The sequence below is a fragment of the Molossus molossus genome, unplaced genomic scaffold (assembly GCF_014108415.1).
Source record: "Molossus molossus isolate mMolMol1 unplaced genomic scaffold, mMolMol1.p scaffold_m16_p_1, whole genome shotgun sequence".
NCBI lineage: Eukaryota > Metazoa > Chordata > Mammalia > Chiroptera > Molossidae > Molossus > Molossus molossus.
In genome coordinates, this window is record NW_023425344.1 from 243,790,565 (window position 1) to 243,812,050 (window position 21,486).

The following is a 21,486-nucleotide window of genomic DNA, read 5'->3' on the forward strand; positions in this document are numbered from 1 at the left end:
TCTCTCGCTTTTGTCCTGATTTTCTGTTTCCTGCATCATCTCCTTTTTCTCCTGATTCCCTCCGATTTCTGCATTCTCTCGCTTCTCAAGAGAACACAACCGGGAGTTATTAGACACAGCTCAGATGTTCAGAATTTTCATTCAGGTGGTCCGTGAAGACTTGAGTCTGTAGTTTTCCTATACAGAGTATAAAAGCCAGCCAGCAAACAGAAGAAAAGATTTATGGACAAAAGCAACAAAATGTTTACGGCACCCACCAATGAAATGAACAGGAAATGTGCAGGAGCTGTAGGAAAAAAGGAGAAGAAAAAAAAGTAACTTGGTTAGGGCCCCATGAAGAGGGGTAAAAGGAGAGATGCGTGTGGTCCTGAGACGGGAAGGTTACATTTTATACGTGCACATGTTCGTTGATCTGATGTACACATCTGTGTAATCCCCCTCCACATCCCAGCACACGTTTTCTTGGACCCTGACCAAAGCAGTCTAAAATCTATCTGGAAGAGTTATTTCATTAAAAATCCTGGAAAATCTTTTTTATAATAATAATAGAGCCCTGGCCGGTTTGGCTCAGTGGTTGGAGTGTTGGTCCATGGACCGAAGAGTCTTGGGTTTGATTCCAGTCATGGCTGTGGTTCGGTCCCGGCCCTGGTTGGGGTTGTGTGGGAGGCAGACAGTTGATGTGTCTCTCTCACACTGATGTCTCTCTCTCTCCTCCTCCTCTTCCCTCCCTCCCACTCTATCTGAAGATAAATGGAAAAATATCCTTGGGTGAAGATTTAAAAAATAATAATGGGGGGTACTTATTCTATATACTAAAACTACGGTATTAACACAGAAAGTACCAGGAAAAAAACCACAGACAGTTCACTGGAGCTAAGAGAGAATGAAGAAATAGAGCCATGTGTACGTAAGAACTGGATTTACAGATGATCACAATTCAAATAAACTGTGGCTACTCAGTTGCTTTGATATAGTTTTGCGGGAAGATCATCTGGGGAAAAAAAGCTTCAGTATCCTATAATCTGCATATCCTCTGAGTGAGCAATTTTTTAAAAAAAATTATCTTTATTGTTGAATGTATTACAGATGTTCCTCCTTTTTTCCCTATTGACCCCCTCCTCCCCACTCCCACCCCCCTCCTGCCTTTCCCCAGTTGCTGTCTGTGTCCATTGGTTATGCATATATGCATATAAAGTTCTTTGGTTTATCTCTTCTCACCCCCACCCCCTTCCCTTTGAGGTTTGTCAGTCTAACAACCAATTTGTACTTCTTAATCCCTTCACCTTTTTCACCCATTCCCTCAAACCCCCTCTCATCTGACAACCAACAAAATGTTCTCTGTATCTATGAGAATGCTTCTGTTCTGCCTGTTCATTTAGTTTGTAGATTCAATTGTCGATAGATGTGTATTCATTGCCATTTTGTTTGTTCATATTTTTTATCTTTTTCTTCAAGAAGACCCTTCAACATTTCATATACTAATGGTTTGGTGGTGATGAACTCCTTTAGCTTTTTCTTGTCTGGGAAACTCTTTATATGGCCATCGATTCTAAATGACAACTTTGCAGGATAGAGTAATCTTGGTTGTAGGTTCTTGCTTTTCATCCCCTTGAATATTTCTTGCCACTCCCTTCTGGCCTGCAAAGTTTCTTTTGAGACATCAGCTGACAGTCTTATGGGAATTCCCTTGTAGGTAACTAACTGCTTTTCTTTTGCTGCTTTTAAGATTCTCTCTTTGTCTTGAACCTTTTGCATTTTGATGATGATGTGTCTTGGTGTGGGCCTCTTGGGGTTCATCTTGTTTGGGACTCTCTGTGCTTCCTGGACTTGTATGTCTGTTTCCTTCACCAAGTTAGGGAAGTTTTCTGCCATTATTGTTTCAAACAGGTTTTCAATTTCTTGTTCTCTCTCTTCTCCTTCTGGCACCCCCAAGATGCGAATGTTGGCACGCTTGAAGTTGTCCCAGAGGCTCCTTACACTATCCTCATTTTTTTGGATTCTTTTTTCTTTTTGCTGTTCTGATTGGGTGTTTTATGCTTCCTTAGATTCCAAATCAATGGTTTGCTTCTTAGCTTTACCTACTCTACTATTGAATCTGTGTACATTATTCTTGATTTCAGGTAGTGCCTTCTTCATTTCTGACTGTGCATCCTTCGTTTCTGACTGGCCCTTTTTTATGCTCTTGAGGCCCCCACTAAGTTCGCTGAGGTTCTCACTAAGTTCATTGAGCATCCTTATAAGCAGTATTTTGAACTCAGCATCCTTATAAACAGTATTTTGAACTCAGCATCTGTTAGGTTGCTTATCTCCATTTTGCTTAGTTCTTTTCCTGGAGTTTTATGCTGTTCTTTCATTTGGGACCTGTTTCTTTGCCTCCTCATTTTGGCTGCCTCCCTGTGTTTATTTCTATGTATTACTTAACGAGAGGTAGGGGGCTAGCTGAGACCAGATGCTGCTTGTTTGAAAAAATTTAGGAAAACCTGAAGCAGGATCCAAGACAGACCAATCCTATGGTTAAGCAACTGGCAACAGCTTGGGTGGGCCTGAAAGTTGAGTGGGGCGGGGTCTCAGGAAGTCACCAGGGCGGGGCAACCAGTGTGAGCCAGGTTGCTGGGGTCCCGGATATGGCTGCTGTCTGCCGCCCCAGGGAAGGGCTCACCAAAGGAACAAAGGCCTCTGACAGCACTTCTGTCCCGGAGAAAGCTGCCTCTCCAGCCCTTGCTCCAAGGCCAAGCAACTCAGTTCTTCTCCGTAAGTCTCTGGTGCCCCTCGAGCTGCCTCACCTACGTTGGAGCCTGGAGGTGTAAGTCCGTGAACAGGCCATTTAAGAGGAGCTGCCTGGGGCTCCAGCAGCCTCAGCCTCCCTCCGCCTCAGTTCCCGCTGGTTTTTCTAGCCCGAAGTGGTGGGGATTCTCTTCTTGGCACTGGAACCCTGAGCTGGGGACCTGGGGTGGGATGGGGACCCCTCAGTCCTCAGAGAGGACCTTCCCAGTCGAGGTGTCCCTCCTGATTTGTATCCACACACGTGGGTGTGGGACCAGCTGGTTTGCCTCTGCCCTCCTACCAGTCTCGGTGTGGCGGCTTCTTTAATTTCCTAGTTGTAGGACTGCCATTCAGCTTGATTTCAGGTGGTTTTGAATGATGACTGTTCTGTAGTTTAGTTGTAACTTTGATGTGGTTGTGGGAGGTGATACCATGTTTATCTGCGCCGCCATCCTGACTGGAAGTCCAGTGATTCTGAGTGAGCAATTTTTATTCCACAGATACATTATAAAGGTGTGAATCTTGGTGTTTTTCAAGTTAAGAAACAACTGAAAAGTCTATTTAAAAAGAATTTCAAACTAAAATCTTATATATGGCACACCTAGAAACAGAATATTGTATAGTTATTAAAAGAAAACATTACTGTGTCAAAAAAAGTTTAAAAGGCAGTATGTAGATTAAGATCCCATTTTGGTGAGTGTGAGTGTGTATTTTAGCAATGTATGTCTTTAGATAAGAAGAGCATATAGCAAAAGGCTATAGGACTCACTGTAGGTGGTGTGTTTTCAAGTGACTACATTGTATTTTTCGCTTTGCTTTCATGAGTATTAGGAAGTGCAAACAGTGATCATGTATGACTCATTCCTTAGTAATTAAATACTACCGAGGGCAGCTTTTGTAGAGGGGATTGGAAACCTCGCTGTGGAGTGGTTCTAAGCTGTGCTCGGTCACACGGCTGAGGACATCATCAAGTGTCTTCCTCATCTGGCCACGGGGCGTCTTTGTCCTAAGAGAAAGCTCTCCGGGAGAGTCGCCTTGTCAGACAGTGAACACTCTGAAGCCCGATTTAGTTTCCTATTTGTCTTGCTTACCTGAAACCCAATTCAGACTCAAAGCCCAATTGTTCAGATCGTCCTGCCTGGCTGGGCTCAGACACCGGTGGCATGTCCTGCCTTTTCAGAGCCACTGCAGGTGCCGGTCATTTGAACAATAGTCTGTGCCTTTGAAAACCTGGCAGGAAGAATTGTGCGGAGATAAAGACCAGCTGCAGCTGGATTCCGAAAGGAGACCACCAAAGGCGTTTTTACATCCTGACCATCAGCTCTCGCGTGTCCCCGAAGGCTGTATCTACAGCTTCAAGAGCTTGTAGCTGAATTCAGCGCACACGCACAGGCAATATAAAGAATGGGCACATCTATTTCTGCATTTTTTTATACTCTTTCAAATGGCCTTGTATTTTTAAAAAAAAAGCTCGAGTTATATTACTTCATGCTGTGTAGTTATATAAAAGCCTCCGTTTTTCTGAGGAAGAAAGTGAGATTCCGGATCCCTTTCCCGAGAGGCTGAGATGATGGGAGAACTGTGACCTTCAGAGACAGGCGGGACGGCCTGGCTGCTTGGGGCCCAGTGGTGGTTACCAAGCCACTGCCGGCAGGGTTCGCAGTGGGGAGGGGTGGCCTCCCTGGGGCGACCTTGCAGGTGCAGCAGGGTCTGACCGGTTTCCTCTCGCTCACTAGGCCAGAGGAGGGCGCATTCCCAGGGGCTCCCAGCCCTGGAGAATCAGGCCTCAGCCTCCAGGGCTTTGAACGCAGACAGGAGAGCCTGCACGAGGGCGGCAGCCAGGGCTGGTCTCCCAGCACGCCAAGGGCTGGAGGCACCGACGGCGAGGCCCAGGGCTGGTGGCTGAGGTCTCTGGTGAGGGAGGCATTCATCCCCACCGCCCGGGCCCGCCAAGGGCTCTGACCCTCCGTTAATGCCCGAGACACTCCCAGCCCACCTGCCAATTCACCCACCTGCTCTGGCTCAGGCGCCGCCCGCCCCGTCCGGCCTCCGTCTTCTAGGTGCAGAGCTGTTGCCACGGAGCGTGTGCCCAGGGGTCCGGATGCAGAGAACAGCCAGGCCCTCTGCTCCCAGGAAAGGGTCTCGCTCACTCTTTGCTGTTAGTTCTCTTCCAACCTGGAAGGTCTGTCTCTCGCTTGCATCTCAACACCCCCGGCATCGCACACGGCGCTTGCCTCAGTGCTCGGCTGCCACGGCTGCTGAGGCGGCTTTTCACTCTGTATGTAGCGTAAACGTTTCTAATGCTGCCTGATGGTCTGGGCTGGGAGGGCACCCAGGCTTGCTCCTGTGGCTCTGGGTGACCTCCGGAGGGACAACGACCCCTTCAGGCCCCAGGTGCTTGAGCGAGGGGGAAAAGGACGGACACTAGGCCACGTGATGCAGGTGACAGCGCGCTGCTCCTTACGTGGGCGACACAGAACACTAACCCTGTGGGATGTTAGGCTTGTGAGAAAAATATTTCTGGGGTCCAACAACCTTGATAAATGCTGGATTAAACAAAGTGAGGCGAGTTTCCTCACGGCGGGACTGGTCGATGGTCTTGGATCACCTCACTCGCAGTTTGCAAGAAGCTGGATCTCAAACATGACGACGGGGACAACTGAGCCATGCGTCCCCCGTCCTTCTGCAGCTGGGCTCGGCCTTGTCCCGCAGCAGGCGCGAGGGTCCTGAGCTGGCTCCGCCCCCCAGCACATTCACCTCCGCCCCGTTGACCAAACTCACTGCCCCTCTATCCAGCCTGCCCTTTAGCTGGAAGGACTTCTCTTCTCTTCTGACCCCTTGTAAGCGTCTACCGTATACACCCCTCTGTGGGTTACCAGATTTCTTTTTTTTTTTTTTTTATCCTCACCTGAGGACATTTTTCCATTTTTTGTTCAGGTAGAGTGGGAGGGAGAGAGAGGAAGAGAGAGAGAGAGAGAGAAACATCGATGTGAAAGGAACACATCGAGTGGCTGCCACCCGCACAACCGACCAGGGCCGGGGACAAACTGCAACCGAGGTACGTGCCCTTAGCGGGAACCGAACCCGGGTCTCTCCGGACCGCAGGCCGACGCTCTAACCGCTGAGCCAAACCGGCCAGGGCGGTTACCAGATTTCTTAAGTGAAAATATAATACACCTGTTAATTTGAATATTAAATAAACAACGAAAGTTTTTAGTATAAGTATATCCCCAATATTGCACGGGCTATACTTATACTAACAGGTTGTTTGTTGAAATTCAGGTTTAACTGGGCATCTTGTATTTTGTCTGGCAGCCCTCCCCTCCCACGACTCCCCAGCCCAGCCTCCAGGGGAGAGGGGATGCTGACCTGCTTCTGGGATGTATCAGTAACCCTCTGTAACCAGCAGGGGGCAGCACTAGCCTTTGGGGCAGTGGGTGCGGATTAAACATCCTTTCCTCACTGTGCTTCTCTCCATCTAAATGGTGGGCGATAAGATGTGGGCTTAGGGTACCCATTATCTGAGGGGTCCCCATTACTTTGTCAAACATTTTCCCCTCAAACACAAAGTTGATCAAGGCATCTCCATAGATTTTAATGATTCAGTGTTGCCTCATTAATCTTAGCTATTTGGTGGCCTGAACGTTTTGCAGGTATTGCACAGTGGTGACCCACAAACTGAATCTGACCTTTGGACTTGGAAACTTTGCCCATGAGTGCAGACCCCATGGGTTAACATGTCAGCCAAGGAATAAGCTCTCACGTCTGGTTCTTTCTGTGCCCAGGAGAAACTCAGCTTCGAATTCGCCTTCTAACACCCCCATAAAGCTACAGCAGGAAGCTGGTCCAGGCCAGAGCCCCTCAATCAGGCTTGATGGTCCTTCCTCCAGCTCCGGGGGGAGGGGCTTTCTTTCTTACATCGGCAGCCAGGTAGGTCAGCACCCCCTCACACATTTAGCGTGGGGCATGGGGGCAACGTGTTCCCTTTCAGTCTGCTCCCTGGGTACTCCCTCATCCCTCACCTGCCGTTGACTTCCTGTCATGAAAGATCTTTATAGCAGTATTCCAGATTTGGGTTTGGGGAAAACAGGCCCGTGGGTCCAGCCCAGCTGACCAGGGTTTTGTGATGACAGTGATTCAAAGCCATAGGCAACAATACAAACAAAACCAAAACAATTGATTTCCATTTGCCTTGTGCACCATGTTCAGGCACCATTGTCGGGAAACACGTGGGTGTTTCTTTCACGATGACAATTTAATAGCATACTGGTTTCTAACACATCAACACCAAAACCAAGCCCTATTCTACAATATAGAGAGAGCCAGAGAAGAGGTAACAACATTGTTACTACCCAGGGTCATCTCATGGAAGTCCTCCCGGACCTGCCTGACAGAGGAAAGTCAAATCCACCTCCAAAGCTACATGTGTATTTTCAACACACATTGTCTGGCATTCAATAAAAATGACCAGGCATGTTAAAGAACAGGAGACATAACTGAACACGAAGAGACAAGATAGATATTAGATATTCACAAGAATCTAGATGTTGGAGTTATCAAACACAGATTTGAAAGTAACTATGCTTGTTTTGTATAATGAAGAGATGAAAAGGTAGAGCATTTCACAGAGACGTGGAACTCACAAAAATTCAACCCCAGTACCAAAAGTGAAAATAACTGAAACGAAGATTTCAGTGGATCCACCTTGCAGCGTATCAAACAGAGCAAAAGAGAGCCGGGAATGGAGAAGAGGCAGGTAGAAAATATACAGATTAAGCTTGGGGGGGGGGGAAGACTAGAAAAAACGCAGACAAGAACATAGGAGACAGAGGACAGGATGGAAATACCTCATGCAGGCATCATCGTGGTTCCAGAGAAAGGAGAGAATTGGAACAGAAGCAATTTTTAAAGAGAGAGAGTCTAAGAATTTTCCAAAGCAGACACCATATCACATATTCAAGAAGTTATATGAAACCTGTGCAAAATTAATACATGAAAAACTGCACTTAGGGATATCATTTTTTAAATGATTGAAAGACGATATGTACCCCTATGTTCATAACAGCACTCTTTACAATCGCTAAGATCTAGAAACAGCCCAAGTGCCCATCAGTAGACGAATGGATAAAAAAGCTGTGGTACATATACACAATGGAGTACTATGCAGCTGTAAGAAAGATCTCTTATCCTTTGAGACGACATGGAGGGACCTAGAGAGTATTATCCTAAGTGAAATAGGCCAAGCAGAGAAAGACAAATATCACATGATCTCACTTATTTGTGGAATATAATGAACAAAGTAAGCTGATGAACAAAATAGACCCAGAGACATAGAAGTAGGGTTTAGACTGACAAACCTCAGAAGAGGGGGACGAGGGGAGGGAAGAGATAAACCATAGAACTTATACGCATGTATGCATAACCATGAACATAGACAACAATGCTGGGGATGGAGCAGGATTGGGAGGAGGGTGTCAATAGGGGAAAAAGGAAAAACATCTGTAACAAAAATAAAAATAGGTCTGCTAATAAATACAATATGTGATAATGAAAAAATAAAATAAAATGACTGAAGGATGAAAACAAAGAGAAAATTTTAAAGCAGCCAGAGGGAAAAAATTCATTACCTTTAAAGGATAACATTAAGCATTATAGACAACTTTTCAACCCAAACTGAACAAGTCAGATATTTCTCTGTAGCCCTGAAAGTCAACGCCTGCCAACCTGAACTCTAAACCTCATGAAAGCATCCTTTAAGAACAGAGGGGGAAAAGATGAAGCCATCTGTTTTCTTGATTGTGAAAACAGAGGCACTGCAAGTCTTTTTGGAATAAAGTGTTTTTAGGAGTTTAACCTAGGAATTGGGGCCTACATGAGTGTGCCCCAGTCGGGGGCCATGGAGGTACGGAAGGCTGCGGGGGGAGGAACAGAGAGAGCCACCTGCTACCTTGGCCCGAAGAAAACAAAACAAAACAAGCAAACACACACCTCTGAAAAACAAAGCTGGAGGATTTGACTTTAACACCGAGACTCATTATGAAGCGACGTTAATTAGGACGGCGTGGTGCTGACACAAGACAAGACAAATAGTTGAACAGAATAGTCAGTAGGAAGTCTGGAAACAGACCTGCTCCTCCATGGACAACTCGAAAGCTCTCAGCTTTGTCCCTGGCTGGAGCGAAGGGAGTAGACCTTTTATGGCAATTTTATGGGCTCTGTGGGGCACATGGAACCTTGAGGTGGGGTGACAGACACCAGTGGCCCCAGAGATATCTTCACCACAGGGTCCTGTGTGTCATGTAGGTTGTACCTGGCCAGGGGCTTAGTCTCAACATTCAAAGCCTAAGCTGCCTGCCATCCAGGGACAGAGCACGCGTGTCTGGGACTGTAGAGGGCTGCAGAGGTGGCTGGAGACCCACTGGAGACAGCGTCACTAGACCTTTAAAAATACAAACTTCGGGTAGCTGTTCCCTTACCGTGAAAATGGTCAGCTTCTTCTAGATATTAAAAGGTCCGTTTGGAGTGTAAATACCTCTGGAATCTCCAGTTGGGGAGAATCTTACTTAAGTCACAGATGCTTGGAAGCGACAGCTTAAGGGGGGAGGGAAGCAGCAGCCAGTGTGCGATCACTCACAATGGGCTTTGTGGAGGACAGCCCAGGGCTGTCGCCTGGGTGCCTCTGCAGTTTCAGCCCACTCCCCGGGCCGGCGCCTTCCTGAGAGCCACTGTGTCGCCCCGAATGTCCTGCACAAGAACGGTCTTGCCCTCCAGGTGATGGCTTTCTTGCCCAGGCAGATGCCTGAGGCTTCTCCATCCACACCTACGTGGTTTTGAAGAAGCGCCACCTACACGGTTTCACTGGGAGGGGCCACATTTGACACCTGTCCCAGGGGCCGCTTGGGATTTGGATGTTCCCCGGAGCTGAGCTCTGCTGTGCAGGAAGAAGGGGCCGACAGACCGACGGGGAAAAGGAAAACATGTCCGTTGAGCACCTACCGTGCGTCAGGCACTTACTGTCACGTGCATGAGCTCATTTGATTTTCACAACCGTCCTGCAAAATGGGTTTTATGCTTTCATCGTGCAGAAGAACCCGAGGCCCCAATGATTTTGGGATATGATGTCTTCCTAGACATGCACCACCGACAGCTACCCTCTAGGTCCTGGCACCTACGGCACTGTGGTTGCCCGCTCAGCGGGAGGTTGTACAAAGCACTAGGGTGGGATTCTGCCTCGGGGGGTCTCCCAAGGAGGAGGGAAGGAAGAGTAAAGAGAAACGGTGCTGTCTGCACAACCTGGGGCAGGTCAGGGTCCCTCCCACTAACTCATCACATACGTTGTGGGCCTTACCCCGTGTCTTCCACCAAGCTGTGTTCTTCCCACCTCTGAGTCTTTGCCTCAAAGTCCCACCAGGTGACCTAACTTCCTCCTGTAGTGAAGGGAAAAGAAGTTTTCCTCTGCCCTTCTAAGCTCTTCTGGCTGGTCTCACAGTCAGGTTGACATGAGGCAGGTGAACGAGGAAATAACCAACTTGATCACGTACATACGTGTGGGGGAGCATAAGGGCACGGGCTCAGGACAGGTTGGCACATAAGCCTCTGTGCACCGAGGAGAGGGGCCAGGGGTCCGGGCTTCAGGGGAAACAGGACTTCACAGGTAGACGAGAAGGAGCAAACATGGTAGACGTATTCCCGCTGGGCCACCCGAACGGGGACACAGAGGGCACCTAGCAAACAGGCTCTGTCGGATTCCTGTCTGTCTGTCCGTGTTATGCTGACCTTTAAGCAGGTGTTTCTATCCGAGTTCCTTTAGGCAGGTAAGGGGGAGGGTCAGCGTTTCTTTCTGAGTCTTTTGTTTCTAAAAATAATCAATATCCCCCCAAGGCAAATTCTGCTTCCCCTCCCCCCTCACCGCATGAAGTTAGTGAAGGGTTTGCTGCTCACTCTGTGCCAGTCTCTGTGGCAAGTGGTGCCAGTAAACAGATGAATGCCACGTCTCTGCCCTCAGTGCTGCTCAAAGCACCAGTTACCACCCATGCTCTGGTCATTCCCTGTGAAGTCCTCCCCAGATGCTCCTGCTCCTGGGCTCCCCCCACCCATGTCCCCAAGAGTCAGGTCCTTGCAGGGGCGCCCAGGTGGGTGTGGGCAGATGGCTTGTCGCTCGAGTTCCCAAGAGGAGGTACGGCACGGAGGGTAAGCATAGGGGTGTGGAGCCCACCGCCTGGGTTCAAGTCCAGGCTCCGCTGAAGTTTTCCTACAGCAGAAACTGCCCTCGTGATGTGGCTAGTCTGCGGAGATCTGTCAACTGGATGATGGGGTGGTGCCTACTGAGAGCACGTGGGACACGGGCAGGGCACCTGCGAGGGACTCTGGACGCAGAGGGGGACCTGTGATCACCGTGCCTGGACCGGAGCAGAGAGTTAGAAAGCACCTCTGGACCACTGGCTACCTTGAGAGGACAGAGAGGTGACAGGAACCAGGTGGTTTCTCTTCATGGGGAGGCCACACATTAGTCTCCGTCTCAGACCCAGCTTCACCACCAAGAGCTCCGTCTGCTTGGGCGCCATCAATGGGTCCGACTGCCCCTCCAAAGGAACCACAGGGACTTTCTTTCTTTCTTTTTTTTTTTTTTTGTGGTACGTGCCCCTAGCGGGAGCCGAACACAGGACTCTCTGGTCTACAGGCCGATGCTCAGCCGCTGAGCCAAACTGGCCAGGGCCACAGGGACTTTCTTGAGCGTGTCCTTGTCCTCAGAGAACTCATCCTCACTGCCCTGGTGCAATGTTTTCCTTACCGGCTTTGTTTACTGTCTGTCTTCCCACTGGGACGCACACCCCAGGAGTCAGAACCTACTGTCTGTCTGGTCCACTGCTCCGTCGCCTACGGACACTCCCCACTGTCTGCAGGACAAATCCTCAGCCTTTACCTCGGCATCCAAAGCCCTTAACATTCTACCTCCAAACACCTGACCCCGCAGCAGGACCTTCTGCGGCCACCCTGTGCGGACTCGCTGTTCTGCAACCTGGCCTCGGCCATCATACCTCCCACCCTCCCCAGATTCCTTAGCCTCCTTCCCCTCGTGGAAGACCTGCCTGGTTTTCAAGATCCAGGTCTCACCTGCTTGGGGTGGCGTCGGGGAGGGGTGTCCTACCACCAGTGTTTTGAGGATATGACTTCTTCCTACACACGAACCACCTACAGCTACCCTCTAGGTCCTGGCACTGACTTCACCGTGGGGACAGGCATTGTCGCACACATGGTATGTGCAGGGGTGGGGAAAAGCAGGTTTCCAGCTGTGCATACGGAAAATAATACAATAATGGATAAATAACAACACAAGGTTAAATGCTGTGTTTGGCAAAACCTACGCTTGCCCCACCCTGTACATGCGGCTGAGCTGATGGCCCTCTCTGTTCCCCAGGAGTTTCAGGGAGATGCCTCTTTAAGACCCCAGGGGCAACCTGGCGTGGGACTCCTGGCCTGCAAGGGTGCTCCATTGTAGTCAAATGCTGCCCCCAGTTCCTCCCACTAACTGGTGTCTGGCCTGTACCCATCGCCACCTGGCCTTGTTAACCCTCCCACTTCCTTTGATCTTGGGGTTGCCCTTGGGCATGTGATTTCCCGTGTTGGATTGGCCCATTTGTGCACTGGGCCAACCTCGCCCGGGGCCCTCTCTGCGTGGAGCATGGCGCCGAGTTCCCGCCCTGACACCTGTCTCCTCTCAGGGCATCTGGCTCCTGACACCTGGGCTGTGACATCTCAGGATGACCTCACTTGGCTGTAGAGCCGACCTTGGCCACTGTGAAGGGGGAGACTCACTTATTTCTGATGACGTTCTTTGTGCCTTTCCCTGGGACCCTCACCCGAAGGACACCCGTGGCCACACGGGTGTGGATGTCTCCCAGGAGCCGTCACACGGAGCTGCTGTCATTTCCAGCCCCCTGACCACGGTCCACCCCAGCTCAAGGAGAATGGAGAGCGCAGGGTACCACGGGGCTGCCCTCCGTCCGGCTCTGCTCCTCAGTGTTCACAACCCAAGGTCGACTTTATTAGGGTCTTGGCCACGGACGAGCTGCACCTCACGGCAGCCCACGACGCCGGCTGACGGCGGCCTTCCTGGGGGTTTGCGGGGAGCTGAGCGCGCCCTGGCCCCCCCCATGTCACCCTGCAGCTGGGTTGACGACTTTTCCCAGGAAGAGTAAGCTCTGGGTGGTCACCTCCCAAAGCAGCACCAGGAAAGGCCGGTTGAAGTGGGCGTGCGGGGCCGCTGTCACCTTCGGGGACTGGGGCTGGGACAGGAGGCCCGAGGCAGCCCCCGCCTTGATTCCCCATTCACTCATGTCCATCGCTGCCTTGTGGGATACCTGGGAGGAGGGAGGAAGGCAGAGACAGCTCAGGGCGCCTCAAGGGGACAGAGGCCACCACGCGACCCCGAGAAGGGGGAGTCAGAGTCCTCTCACAGGCCCCGCCTTCCAAGAACGCCACTCAGCCTTCGTTTGTTTCTCTCTCCCCCTCCCCCCCTCTCATGTTGTGGGGGCCCCGAGGGTGTGTGTGCTCCTTGGTGGGGAGACAGATGAGCCTGAACATGGCCGAGGGCCGCCGGAGCACAAGCCAGGCTGCGGAAACCCAACGGCGGCTTCTGGGAACGTTTCTCAAGCACCTGTGTGCGCGTGGCACGGCCCAGGGTGGCTCCCCGCAGCTGCACGCACGTTCTCCCGCTCAGCCTCGGTCAGCGGTGAGCCGTGCCGGGGAACCGGGCTCCCGCTCCCCGTGGCCTGGAGGGGCGCACAGGCTTCCACGGCCTGTCCTGGGCAGGGGTGTCGGGAATCAGCGCAAAGCGAGTCCCACACCTGGGGAACGTGGCTTTGTGGAGACGCAAACATGTGTCCGTTCTATTCGGGACTGTGTCCTTGCTCTGAAGAGTATAGAGAGAGAGGTGGGAAGGCCCTTGGCAAGGAGCCTCAGGACTGTGGTATAAAGACCCAGACTAGGAAAAAGAAAGGGGAACTTGACTTTCAAACATACACTTGATGCCAAAGGGGAGAAGGCGCCCCTCCCACACATGCACCCACATTCACCACCGTACCCTGGAGATGGTTCTGTTGAGCCGTCCAGTGATGCTCGACAGGTCAGCTTCTGAGTTGAATATGTTGGTGAGACCAATATGGGGAAGGATTTCTTCCAGGTGGTATGTTCCAGAAATGGAAAACTTGGGCAAATGCAAGTCCAGCAGGCTGGAGAGAGAATCAGAGACGGGGTGCTGTCTCATCATCCACGAGGCCCCGGCCCCGGACGTGCGCAGCCCCCACCCTAGACATGTGCAGCCCAGGCTTTGGGAGGAAGAAGTGTTTCTCGGAGGGGACCCCGTCTTCCCACAACACTGCCTGTTATGCCAGAACATTGCACAGCCTAAACCTCCCAAACCCCTTCTCTTCAGACTGTAGAGACCTCTTGTGACCTCTTCACAGACCCCTTCAGACCTCTTGCGTCTGGGCCCCAGCAGACCCCTGGCACAGCCGTCTGTCTTTGTCTTTGGCACATCGAGGGAGGCTTTCTGGAGGCCTGGCATGGGGCCAGGGATTTTACAAAGCATAACTGATCGAATCCACATGATAACCGCGTAGGGTAAATACTGTTAACGTTTTCCTGCTCCGTGTCCGACTTATCAGCAAGTTGCATTGGCTCAGCTCTGAACCATACCCTAAATCCATCGACGGGCAAGCCCCCAGGCGAGCCACCACCGTCTCTCACCCGCCTGAGCTCCAGGGACCTGCTGAGGGACGGTGGGCGGAAGGTGTGGGCCCAGGTCCCTGGAATGGCCCCCCCGCTCCCGCGTGCCTTGGCCGGCAGATCACCTTTCCCGGGGTAAACTCCCAAGTTCCTTTGGACGCAGAGCAAGTCTGTCCTTTTCCTCGTGGGATTCTTCTTCTTAGTTACCGTTTGACAAGTCCTAGGGCACCTGCAAACCTGGTGAGTTAATAACCAGCTTGCAGACTTCTGCCTCTAACGAACTCAGCTTAAGACCCTAAGTCAGGCTGGGAATCTTCACCACTTTAACTCCTGGGGGCGGTGTGAGGGTCCAGACGCCCAGGCGAGCGAAGTGGGGGCCGTCGGGAGAGGGGGTGAGACTGTGAAGAGGAGGAGGTGGAGGTGGAGAGCAGGCAATTCCTGGAGGTCAGGGCCGCCCTCGGGGGGATTTGGGTAGAGTCCAGCAGAGGGTGTCGGTGGACAGCCCCCCACCCAGTAGGTGTCCAGCCAACACGAGTGAAGGACGAAGTTACCAGGAAGCATGATTCTGAGAGGCCAGCTGACCTTCTTCCCCGCCGAGTGGACGGAGGGAGCCCGGGCCCTGCAGTTTGCATGCCCGAAAGCCACGAATGTGCTGCTATAATATTGTAACTCTGACACGGAAACGTCTGAAACGTAGAGAAGTCGCTTGGGTTGGTTTTGCTTCTTGAGTGTCCAAGTAAGAGGTCAAAACAGACCCTTCCTGAGGGAAAATCTTGGTCTAGAAGATTCCATGATACTTCTCCGTGAGAGGGGGAAGGGGTAGGCTCACCCCGAGGGAGCTGAGACTATGGGGTTGGAATCAGAAACTGACCAGAACTGTGTAGATTCATAGACAACAGGGAAATGTCCTTGGATCCTGGCCTCTGCCCTTGACCTGTCTCTTTTATTTGGTACATAAAACACCCTTTTCTATCCCTGGTACCTTGGTGTGGCTGGGGTGCTGAGAGAAGGCTGGGGCAGGTTAAAGATGGCCCTCAGGAGGTTGGCTTGTCACCCTCCCCTGAGTCTGGGTGGGCTCCGTGACTGCTCTGACCAGAGGGGGGCAGAGGTGATATTTCTCAGCCGAGGCCTCAAAAGAGCAGACGCTCTCACTTCCTGTCTTTTGGAGCAACTCCTGAGGTCCCTGAGCCGCCATGTGACAGTGTCAGTGATGCAGACCAAGCTGCCTCCGTGGGGACCCTGCCTGGGACAGAGAGAGGACCAAGCTGCCTCCGTGGGGGCCCTGCCTGGGGACAGAGAGAGGACCAAGCTGCCTCCGTGGGGACCCTGCCTGGGGACAGAGAGGACCAAGCTGCCTCCGTGGGGACCCTGCCAGGGGACAGAGAGGACCAAGCTGCCTCCGTGGGGACCCTGCCTGGGGACAGAGACAGAGATGCCTGCTCAGCCCTTAGCTGTGACAGCCACCAAGCCCAGGCGCCAGAAGTCCGCGTGGAGGAGTCTTCATGCCCATCATCTGACTCCAGTACAGGAGAGACCCCGAGTCAGAACTGCCCAGCTTGGCTGGTCCACTCAGAAATGTTAGAGAGAATAGATTTCCCCCCAAGCCATTCCGTTTTGGGGTGGCTAGTTATGCAGCAAGAGGTAATTAGAACTCAAGGCCAGATTTCATCCCAGTACCCCATAAAAGCAGATACACCCCAAGAAGGAGTTGGCTGCTGAAGGGGGTCTAGGAAAACGGGAAAAGACCGAAACGACTGTGAGGAAACCACCGGTCGACAAGCCGGTGAGAGAGGAGAGGCGGATGGAGGTCCTGTTCGGCTGGTCGACAAGCCGGTGAGAGAGGAGAGGCGGATGGAGGTCCTGTTCGGCTGGCACGTGGGTTTTACAGCTCCGTGAATTTCACTGCTTCACGGAATGTTCTCATTAATAAAGGATACACTTTGAAGAAGTACACTCTGTTCTGAGGGAGCCATCATTATTCTTTATAATGGTCCCTGGTCTAATGTTCTGGCCACACCGAACTATCTTCTGGTTTAGATCATTATTTGGACAAAGGGAGAAGCAAGAGGAAAGGAAGTTGGCGGAAAGATGCCCGGGAGGGACGATGATGACTCAGCCTGCTGAGCACGTGTCCGGCACCAGGCCGCACCCCCAGGGCTCCCTCTGTGTGTTAACTCGGTTAATCCTCCCAACAGCCCCTGTGTGCCTACGGCGGCCTCGGTTTACAGTGGAGGAAATCTGAGGCCCAGCAGGTAAGAAAATGGCCCAAGATCCAGCCGGTCGGCCTCACCCAAGGGTTGGACTCCTGCCACTGGAGGTGACTAAGAACTGCTCAGGTTCTTGGACGAGGTCTGCCAGAGTCCGTCTGCCTCGTCGCTTACCTGGGCAGGAACCGCCGGCTCCATCTCCTCAGGGTCTCGGGCTGCAGCGCGGCCTCCACCCGCTCCATCTGCCCGGGGTCGGGGAGGACGAGCAGGGCCAGCGCGTGGCCGCTGTGCTCGATCTGGAGCACGGTGCAGGCCGCGTCCTGGTCGTACAGGAACCTGTGCATCGCCTTCTGCTGCATCATGGGCACGCGGAGCGAGGGCCTGGCGTGCTCGGGGAGGCTCGCCGGCTTCTGCAGCTGGTAGCCATGGAAAGGGTGCTTCCACTTGGCTTAGGACACAAAACCCGCAGAACCGTGAGAACGCACCCCAAGAGCTGCTCTGGGCCGACACACTCGAAGCCACACCTCGTTGGTGACTTCTCCTGGGCATGTGAGTCTGGGGCATGTGAGTCAGGTCCGGTTCAACCACAGAACCAGCCCCCGGAGGGCGAGCTCAATGGCCTGTGATTTTATTTCATTTCAGAGCGACTTAACTTTCTTAAAAAAAAAATTATTTTTTTATTCCTCACCTGATGATATTTTTTTCATTTATCATCAGATAGCGTGGGAGGGGCAGAGAGAGAGAAACTGAGAGAAACATCGATGTGATAGAGACACATCAACTGGTTGCCTCCTGCATGACCCAACCAGGGCTGGGGTCGAACCGCAACCGAGGTACGTGCCCTTGGCTGGAATCAAACCTGAGACTCCTTGGTCCGTGGGCTGATGCTCTAACCACTGAGCAAACCGGCCAGGGCAAAAGGACTTAACTTTCAAGAGGCAGAAAGGTCATATTTTCATCTACCTACTAAGCACCTTCCTGGTGCGAGGCAGTATCTTTTTATATCTTCATCGGAATGAATAGTAAACGAGTATTGTAACCTCGGTGTCAGCGATGAGAGACGGAGTCTCTGGGGATATACGGAAACATTCCCAGTTTGCAGACCCGCTCAGTGCCGGAGCCGGGACGGCCTGGCTCCGGCTCCCCAGCTCGGGCTCTTCACAGACAGAGTCAGCCTGTCTGCCCGGCTGCCTCTAGACAGCAACCTTCACATGGAAGGTGGAGGCCCCCTTCTCCCTCCCGACTCCCTCCCATTCAAGCTGGAAACGAAGAAAGAATTCGGTTAATAAATGTAATATACAATGCAAATGCCCATTAAGGCATCGTTAGAAATGCAGCGTTTGGTGGTCACCGCCCTGTCTGTGTGTGGTATCGTCTTCCTCTCTACTTCTAACCTCCGCCCACACCCATCCTGACCTGGCCTCCTGAAAGCATTGGTCTTGGCGAGGGGGAGGGGCGGGCTCATCCCGTCCGTTTGCCCCCATCCAACCAGTGACCAAGCATTGCTGATTCTGTCTCCAGAGCCGCAGCTTGACCCGAGGCCACCGTCTTACTTTGCTCCAAATCTAGAGCACCCTAACTCGTCTCTGCTGTCCGACCCTTACGCCCCCCAAACCATTCTCCCAGGTGTAGCCAGACGGCTCTTCCTAAAACCAGATGTGGTCACGTCACTCCCCCGCCCCCCGCTGTGTGGCAGTCCTGGGGCCCGCAGACAAAGTCTAGGGTCCTCTGCAGAGCTCCTGCTTAGGTCTCACTGCAACTCTCGGCTGCCACCGGGCGTCCCCCTGTTGGTTCTGTTTCAGATGGAAGCTTTCCGTTTCTTTAGCTGGGACGCGTACACGTTCTGTTGTTCCTGTCTGACCAGCTCCTCTCCACCTCTCCTGCAGCCCTTCTGCCTCGTCCTCATGTCCGGCTTAGATTCCTTCCCTTCCAGGGGGCCGCCCCCCCCCCCCCCGAGCCTGGGCAGATGTCTCCGTAAGAGCCCACGGCACCCGGGCCTCCTCGAGCAGAGCATCTTCTCCCCATGGAGTTGTAGTTGCTCTTTTATGTATTTACAACTCACGTGCGACTGTGAGGGACGCGGGGGGGGGGGGGGGACTGTACCTCAGTCATGCATCGCCCCCGTCCTGTCACCTGTCTGTGTCACGGGAGACATCAACCAAGTCCTACCCTGGCCCACAAAACACCTGGCCCATCCCCCTCCCTGGGGTTGTGATCGTTAAAAGCAAGGAAAGTCCGAGACACTGGCCCAGCCAGAGGAGCCCAAGTGGACAGGATGACGGAGTGTCCTGTGGGTCCTGTGGGCCCTGGAGTAGGAAGAAACCCCAGGAGAAAACCAGACGGCATGAACCTGCGCGTAAGAGAATGGAAGTGCTCATCCTCCCAGAAGCATCTGTAAAGATAGACGCTAATGCAGGATGCAACCGAGGCAAAAAAATACAAGGACCGTGAAACTGTGAAATGATGGGGGCAGCAGTCAACATCATCTACGTGGGTTAAGCTATGGCAATGACCGAAATACAAGCGCGAAATAATATATGCAGTATGAGGGCATTTGTGCAAAGTTTTAAAACACGTTGACTGTATTACAGATGGCTATGTACGTGCACTTACGGAGCTCATGGTGTGTGCACACCGATGAGAAGGGTACACCTCACCCCTAGGACAGTACACGTCACCCCTGGCCTCTGGGAGCGATGGGAGGCGGGACATGGGACCAGGAAAGCATTAAAAGGAAACTGAGCTATATCTGCAACGTCATGTTAAAAAACAAAAACAAATCTGAAGCAAATGGTAAAATGTGAATGTGCTCATTCTTGGTAGAGGACCGTGTGCAGTTTCATATTATTCTTTATATATGTCCGTATGTTTGAAATCGATCACATAAAAAAATGAAATATTTTTCTAAAATGGAATTAATAGAAAAATGAGATTGAGTGTATAACAACAAAAAAATCAGAATGAAATAGAATAGAAAAACCTATGGTGAGGGAAACCAAACACTGATCCATCACGAAGCAGTGGGGTACGAACATCATCACATGTACGGGGGTCACTGCCAGAAGAAACCGCTGTGAGACATCAAGACGGGTGCCCGAGGCGGGGCTGGCGCGGGGGGAGCTGGCGGTCATTCTGCCGGGCCGCACTCACCTTTGAAGAAGATGTAGTTCAGGAGGACCATGAGCGTGTCTTCCGTGAGCTCCGGGAGGCCGCCCAGCACCTGCCCGTACGTTTGCTTCCTCACGTAGTCATTCATCCGCCTGCCCGCTGCAGCCGAGTCCGTGAAGTTCACGGAGAAGGCAAAGGCTCCGTACAGCTCCCTGGTGTGGGCCAGGAAGTGCTGCCCAGGCTTCAGCTGCTTGTCCAGGAACAGGGAGTGGCCGACTTTCAGCTCCAGTTTGGGGCTGGGCAGGCCGAGGGTGTGGATGAGGCTCTGGAAGCCCCGGTGGACGTGGGCCTGCGGGGTCTCTGTGAGGTTGAAGCCGAGGCCCTCTAGGATCTGAGTCGAGGTGTCAGCTTGGGCCCCGAGAGAGAGCAGGGCCAGGCTGCTGGAGATGCTCACCGGGGAGAATAAGATGTTTCCTGGGGTTTCTGCCGCCAGCTGCTTGTACAAACGCAGCGCAAAGCTGGTGATGGTGGGTGTGATCTGGTGGTAGGTGGGGGCCGACTCCGAGAGCTGACCCCTGGGGGCTGGAGGCACCCCCGGACTCTTTTCTCCGTGGGCGGAGGCCAGGATCCCTGCTCCCAGCAGCCACAGCCACACGGGCCCCATCCTCTGAAAACCAGAATTGACACATCACCCTCTATGAACGATAGCATGGCACCCCACTGCTGACACAGCACACCCCACCTCCAGACTATCCCCCGGGCACCATGAGGAACCCTGCAGAGGATGAGGGGGTGAGGAGGCTGGGGTCTGGACACTGTCCCCCAAGGCTCCGGTCAGACAGCAGACCTTCATCTGCTCTACACAGTGGTATGTCAGAGGACGTTGAGAAAAGGACTCTGTACTATTAAAACAACTTCCACGGTCTATTTCCCCCCCCTCCCTCCCCCCTCCCTTCCTCCCTTTCTTCTTTCCATCATTCTTCCAATCGTTCATTAAATTTCAAGCACTGGGCTGATGCTCAGAACTCCTGAGCGGACGTTCGGGACATGGTGGCAGTGAGTGTTGCTGGGCCTCCCTGGCATCTAGGTGTGGCCATGAACCGTAACTCGCCAACCGGAGGGGAGAGGATGACGCGGCCACTCCGGGGACGGGCCCCCGCAGAGACAGGAGTGCCCTCTGCACTTCAGACTCCCACAGCTGGAGAGTGGGTGCGATGGTCAGCCACGGGGACCTCGGGGACGAGGGCAGCCCTCAAGAGGTGGCCAAGCCAGGGGATGGATGGAGCCTGAGGGGAGATGAGAGAGAGATCAACTCTGCCCCCATCAAACGTGTTACCTCGGCCACCTCTTGTCACGGGCAGTAGCTTGAACTATACTTTAATTGATGCAGGAATTTGGGGAAGATTTCTGTTATGCGTTGAATTGCAACTGCCCCCAAATTCACATGCTGAAGTCCTGATCCCCCGTATCTCAGAGTGTGATCTTGTTTGGAAATTGGGCCACTGAGATGCAGTAATTCATTAAGCAGAAGTCATTAGATGGGCCCTGATCTAATAAGACTGGTGTCCTTAGAGAAAGGGGACATTTGGACATAAACACACACTCGGGAGAACACCGTGGGAGGGGGAGGGGGAGATCAACAAGCCACGGAAGCCCAGGATCCCAGCAAACTGCTGAGAGC

At 52.4% G+C, this 21,486-nt stretch overlaps 1 protein-coding gene across 1 annotated transcript; it reads right to left on the reverse strand.

The window, feature by feature from the left end:
- Positions 1 to 12,920: 12,920 nt before the first annotated feature.
- Positions 12,921 to 20,469, reverse strand: SERPINA11 (serpin family A member 11). The gene is made up of 4 exons (XM_036246539.1): positions 19,848 to 20,469; positions 16,872 to 17,145; positions 13,847 to 13,994; positions 12,921 to 13,124 (listed from the first exon to the last, which is right to left on the reverse strand). The coding sequence occupies exons 1-4, from the start codon at positions 20,467 to 20,469 to the stop codon at positions 12,921 to 12,923; spliced, it is 1,248 nt and encodes a 415-aa protein (XP_036102432.1).
- Positions 20,470 to 21,486: the final 1,017 nt, after the last annotated feature.

What these genes read in the sequence shown, in the direction of transcription:
- SERPINA11 (XM_036246539.1), bottom strand. Translation starts at nt 20,469, where the DNA reads ATGGGGCCCGTGTGGCTGTGGCTGCTGGGAGCAGGGATCCTGGCCTCC. An exon ending in GAACTACATCTTCTTCAAAG is followed by an intron (nt 17,146 to 19,847) that starts GTGAGTGCGGCC and finishes TTGTGTCCTAAG; the next exon opens with CCAAGTGGAAGCACCCTTTC. An exon ending in TCAACAGAACCATCTCCAGG is followed by an intron (nt 13,125 to 13,846) that starts GTACGGTGGTGA and finishes CCCTCCTCCCAG; the next exon opens with GTATCCCACAAGGCAGCGAT.